The sequence below is a fragment of the Glycine max genome, chromosome 20 (assembly GCF_000004515.6).
Source record: "Glycine max cultivar Williams 82 chromosome 20, Glycine_max_v4.0, whole genome shotgun sequence".
NCBI lineage: Eukaryota > Viridiplantae > Streptophyta > Magnoliopsida > Fabales > Fabaceae > Glycine > Glycine max.
The window spans coordinates 39,404,016-39,409,080 of record NC_038256.2 but is presented as its reverse complement, the minus strand read 5'-3'; the positions used below and the strand labels follow the sequence as shown (position 1 = coordinate 39,409,080).

At 36.6% G+C, this 5,065-nt stretch overlaps 1 protein-coding gene across 1 annotated transcript; it reads right to left on the bottom strand.

The window, feature by feature from the left end:
* Positions 1-2,735: 2,735 nt before the first annotated feature.
* On the bottom strand, positions 2,736-4,760 carry LOC100777255 (protein DETOXIFICATION 49). The gene has a single exon (XM_003555322.5). The coding sequence runs from the start codon at positions 4,656-4,658 to the stop codon at positions 3,006-3,008; it is 1,653 nt and encodes a 550-aa protein (XP_003555370.1). The 5' UTR covers positions 4,659-4,760; the 3' UTR covers positions 2,736-3,005.
* Between the last annotated feature and the right edge of the window lie 305 nt (positions 4,761-5,065).

Genomic DNA, 5,065 nt, shown 5'->3' with positions numbered 1-5,065 from the left:
AATTATACACGATTGTTCGATATATTAAGGATTACAACTTTTTTATAATATATTAATAGTCTAACCGACTCACTTAAACATAAAATAAATCTTACTATTAATAAATAACTATTATAATTGTTTTAATATTAAGATTCATTAATTATTTGAAACATAAAATTTCAACAATTTTGTGTAATATGGTTGAAAATTTTCTAGAAAAGTTCATTATTTGTACTTGAGATGCTTTGTAAATAATTGGCGAACCAAAAAGCGTCACAATAGGGATAAGTGACCAAACCAAATGATTACATCGTGTAACATGTCAATGTATATTGAAAGCATATACTTGTCCTTTCGCATTTGCTCCGTAGAAAAGGAATTAACATAATTGATCATCCAATATTTCAAATCATCTTCATTCTCTTTTTGAGAAAGCAACAGATGAAAGAAAGATAAACTTTGATTCCCATATTTCAAGACTATATGTAGATCAGGAGATCTCCAACAAAAAAAATGAAAGTGTCTTAGCTTACTTATAACTGTCAATTAATAATGCAAGCAACAAAGAAAATAATGTTACAGCTGATTTAGCTTAATTAATCTTTGATCAGAATCTGCTGGACCCATTAAATAAAATTGCAACTTGACATGCAGCAGTGCAGTTTTCACTCTTTTGTATGATCGATATTCTCTGAAACAGCTATCTCCATAAAGTTTGCAATCCCATTTCTTGTATAATCCATGGTTTTCTGATGCATCTTATTCTATAAATTAATAATTATAATAATAATAATACAGAAAATCATATCCATCTTATTCTATATATTTATTAATAATAAACCAGATCACACACACAAGGCACACTAACCATAGGAGGAGGATAGGAAAACCAAGTCATCAAAGGTCACTTTACTAGCTGGCGTCCGGAAGTGGCAACCCAATTTTATGCTTTGAATACTCTTTTGGTTTGAATTTGAAGTTCTTCACATTTTATACTCAAAAAACCAATCTTCTCTCTCAAATGACTCAGAGGGGACTCCTTGGACTTGCTAACTTGGCGACAAAAATTTCTCCTTGAGCATTGAAATCATATTGTACTTCGTTTAATGTCATTTTCGTTTAATGTCATTTTCATATCCTCGTCCGGAATGTGAGCCTTGAACAAATAGAAAATCCTTACATCAATTGGTCAAACTCTACCTCATGAGTGATCGTGCATTCTAAATTGTCAGTGTGGTTCCGCTTTTGCTACGATCCCCCATCTTATTTTTTGGCAACTAGATTCGGCAGATGAGACATTTATGGGTGCAATTCTAAATGGCACAAAGCACAAATGATCCAAATTTCGTAATAATTTATTTGACTTGTATCTCTGCTTGGTTAAAAAAACAACTAATATTTCCAATAATAAGTACAAAAGGAGGAGAATTGTTGTGTTTCTCTTCTCATGCATAGGCAAGTGTTGTATTCTTGGAATTACTAATATTATTTGTTCTTTAAAGAAGAGTTGTCAGTTTTCAAATGCATGTCTTAAAAATGTGAAGAGTAATTAATTTCGCTCTTGGAAAAAATACGCTACCATTATATGGAAGGAGCTTGTAAAGAAGCATTAAACACAATAAATAGAAAAAGTGATGAATTTACAACGAAACAAGATCGCTTGAACATGAAGAGTCTCTTGTTGAGGAACATGAGAAGTGACAGTTTACCATTCATCATGACTATTAACTATGGAAACTTAGGAAGGTCTTTTTTATATAAGATTTTACAAATTTGTAATCTTATTTGAGATAATAAATCTTTGTTGTTGGAGTATTTCTGTGATAGTATACATGAGATACTGAATCATGTGAATTCTATGTCTATCATTTCTTTTTTGGTGTGCTTTCTGTGTGTTTCTGTCATCAATCATGTGTACGGGTGCAAAGTTTTCTCAATAGTCTCTTACACGTAATAATGCACTAATCAATTGCAGCTTAAAGTTTCATGGCATTGTGATTATAGGACCAAAGATTTTAGCTTGAGTTCTAATTCTTTCATAATTATCACACTCACTTTATGCTTTTTTTAATCTCTCTTCTTTCAAATTTCAATCACATATCACATCGACACATCATAGCTTTAAAACACGTCATTTACATGAGTGAAAATGGTGTGAAACGGAGAAAGAGATTGAAAGGTTCATTTTCCTTTTAGCATATAACAGAATTAATACATCAGTAGTTGAATGGTGACAAACTGAAAATAGTTAAACAAAACCTTGTACTGCTTTACATCGGTAATATAATGCACTATTTCATATCCAATGTCGAACAGGGTTACAATAATGAGTGATTCATGCCTAAAAATAAGTGGCTGCTACTGTTCTGAAAGAATTGAGTTTGATCTCAACGCTACCGAACATATATACAGAAAGCAAATTGAGCTTGCACTCATCAAATTAATAATAAAAAAATGGAAAACTCCAAAGTCAATTTAAGGACATAAATAAATTCTTATTGTGTGGAGTGAAAGGCATATGTTTTAAGTAAGGCTTTATTTAAAAAAATATTGTTTTTATTTTTTTATTGTAATTTGCTAAATAGAAAACTAAACAGCGTAGGCAAGTGAGGTTAAGCAACAAGTATATATAATCTGCTTGTAGCTGTCTATATTGTGGTTTCTTTTAATTACCCCGAACATAGGAAAGAAGACAAAACATTTAGGAAACACCACGAGTTAAATAAGCAATATTAGTTGTATATAACGTGCAAGTTAATTAACTGATGACGAATAAAAGAGAAACAACAACAACTGTAACGACGATATTTACGTGAAAAATTTGTAACATTATTATTGTAGTTAAATTCCTCGATCCACCCATGTGATCTAAAATTATATAAAAAAGAAAAAGTCATCCTCTGTCACTACCCTCTCCTTCCCTATACAGCTAAAGACAAAATTCCTGATAGATTTCTCTCTCTCCCTTTGTCTTGTTTGATTTTTCCCTTTTGGTTTTTGTTCCTGACCAACAAAAACCGAGATTACCAAAAAGTTGAAACCCACGATTGTTTATCTTCATCTGAATCAGCTAATGATAATAAAGAATCTTCCTTGATTTCAGCTTTCGGTGGCTTCTCTGCACCAACCTCCTTGCTGTCATCAACAACAACACTGGTTAGTTTCTTTGCCCTTAGAGCCTCAGCATCCCAATCCGTTCGACTCAGAACCACCAACATGGTCACTGCACAAGACCCCTGAGCCGCAAGTAACCCAAGCCACAACCCTTGAAAATCAAACCCTGCGAAAAAACCAAGCCAAACCGCCACAGGCATTCCCACAAGATAGAAACAACCTAAGTTAATGTTGGCACCAACTTTAGGCCTTGCTGTGCCTCTCAGCACTCCACACCCCGTTGTTTGAGGACAGTTTCCGAGTTCGCAGAGTCCTATAACCGGTAGCACAAATGAGGTCAAAGTTATTATCTCCTTGTCTTGTGTGAACATGTTGGCCCAAATGTTCCTAACCAGAATGGTGAAAACCAAAGCGAAAACACCTAACATGAAGCTGCAAGAGAGGCCAACTATGGAAGAAAATTTTGCCTTCGAGGGCTTTTGCGCGCCTAATTTGTTGCCAACTCTTGTGGACACGCTGAAGCTTATTGACGATGGGAAAATGTAGAGCAAGGAAGTTGTTTGAATCAAAATCCCCATGGAGGCCACGGTTGCTCTAGGATTCACCAACAACCCGCATAACAAAATCATGATCTCATACCACCACCATTCTAGGCACACGGAAATGCAGCTTGGGATAGCCAAATTGAGGAGCGATTTCCATTGTGTAAAACACTCGAAAGAAAAGCCTCCCCATGTTTTCTTATGGGTGCCAGAGAAGACTATGTAGAGAATCAAAGAAGCTACGAGGTTGAGGTTAGTCCAAACCCCGCTGAGAGCCACGCCTTTGATTCCCCAATTGAGGTGGGAAACGAGAAGGTAGTTGATAGGAATATGGAGGAGAATTGAGAAAGTGGCACAAAGAGTGAGAGGCAGAGTAATGGATTGGCTTCGAAGGTAAATTCTTAAAGGGTGTAAAAAAGATTGTGCTAAGAGGTCAGGGATGGAATAAAGAAGATATGATTGGGCTTGTGTGGCGATAGCCTCGTCTTGGCCACATAATAGAAGGATATGCTTCATGTAGAGCCAAAGGAGAGAGATTGGGATACAAGTGAAGAGGAGCAAGAGAATGGTTCTTTGTAAGCAGAGGCCGAGGAGGGAGAACTTTTTGGCACCGTAGGCTTGTCCGCAAATGGATTCCATTCCGACGGCGAGGCCGGAGAGGATAGAGTAGCCGCTGATGTTGGCGAAGCCCACGGCGAGTGAGCCGCCGGCTAAGGCCAGCTCGCCGAGGCGGCCCAGGAAGAGCATGGAGATCATGGAACGGCAGTAGAGCAAGAGACCGGTGAGGATCATGGGGAAGGCTATCTTGCATATTGAAATGAGTTCTTTCAAGACATGATGATGGGTTTGCATTGTTCTTGGGTCGTTTTTTTCTTCATGGAGTGTTGTTAGTGTTACTGTTATGTCCTTTTGGATCAAGGGGTTGGTGATCATCATGTCTGCCTCTGGGGGTTTCATTGAAACTACATACTCCGGGTTTGAGTTGCATTTGCAGGGGAGGTGGGAAGTTATATGACACATATTTTCTGCTTTTTGTGTGTGTGTGTGTCAAGAAAAGAGTGGTTTAGAGAACACGTGAAAGTTGAACCGAGAAAGAAAGAGAGAGATAGAGAGGATTATAGGGTGAACGGGAGGGGGTTGAGCACAGGCTTGTCTTGGGGCTTTTATAGGAGATTTTGGGTGGGAATATGGGCGTCAAATCTGTCCGAGAACATGTTTCGCTATGATGTATGATTTGTAGTTAATTATATTTGTTAAGTATATAGTCAGGTATTGAATTTTTATATCAGTTATTTGTTGAGAAAAGATGAATTTTTTTAAGAAGAGTCTATGTTTACTTAGGAATTAGTCTTCGACTTTTCACTAGAAGGACCAAAAGATAAGTGAACACCCAACAAAATTCAAAAACAAAAAAATTAGCACTTGAC

Coding starts and splice junctions, on each gene's coding strand:
- LOC100777255 (XM_003555322.5), bottom strand. CDS start 4,658: ATGTGTCATATAACTTCCCACCTCCCCTGCAAATGCAACTCAAACCCG.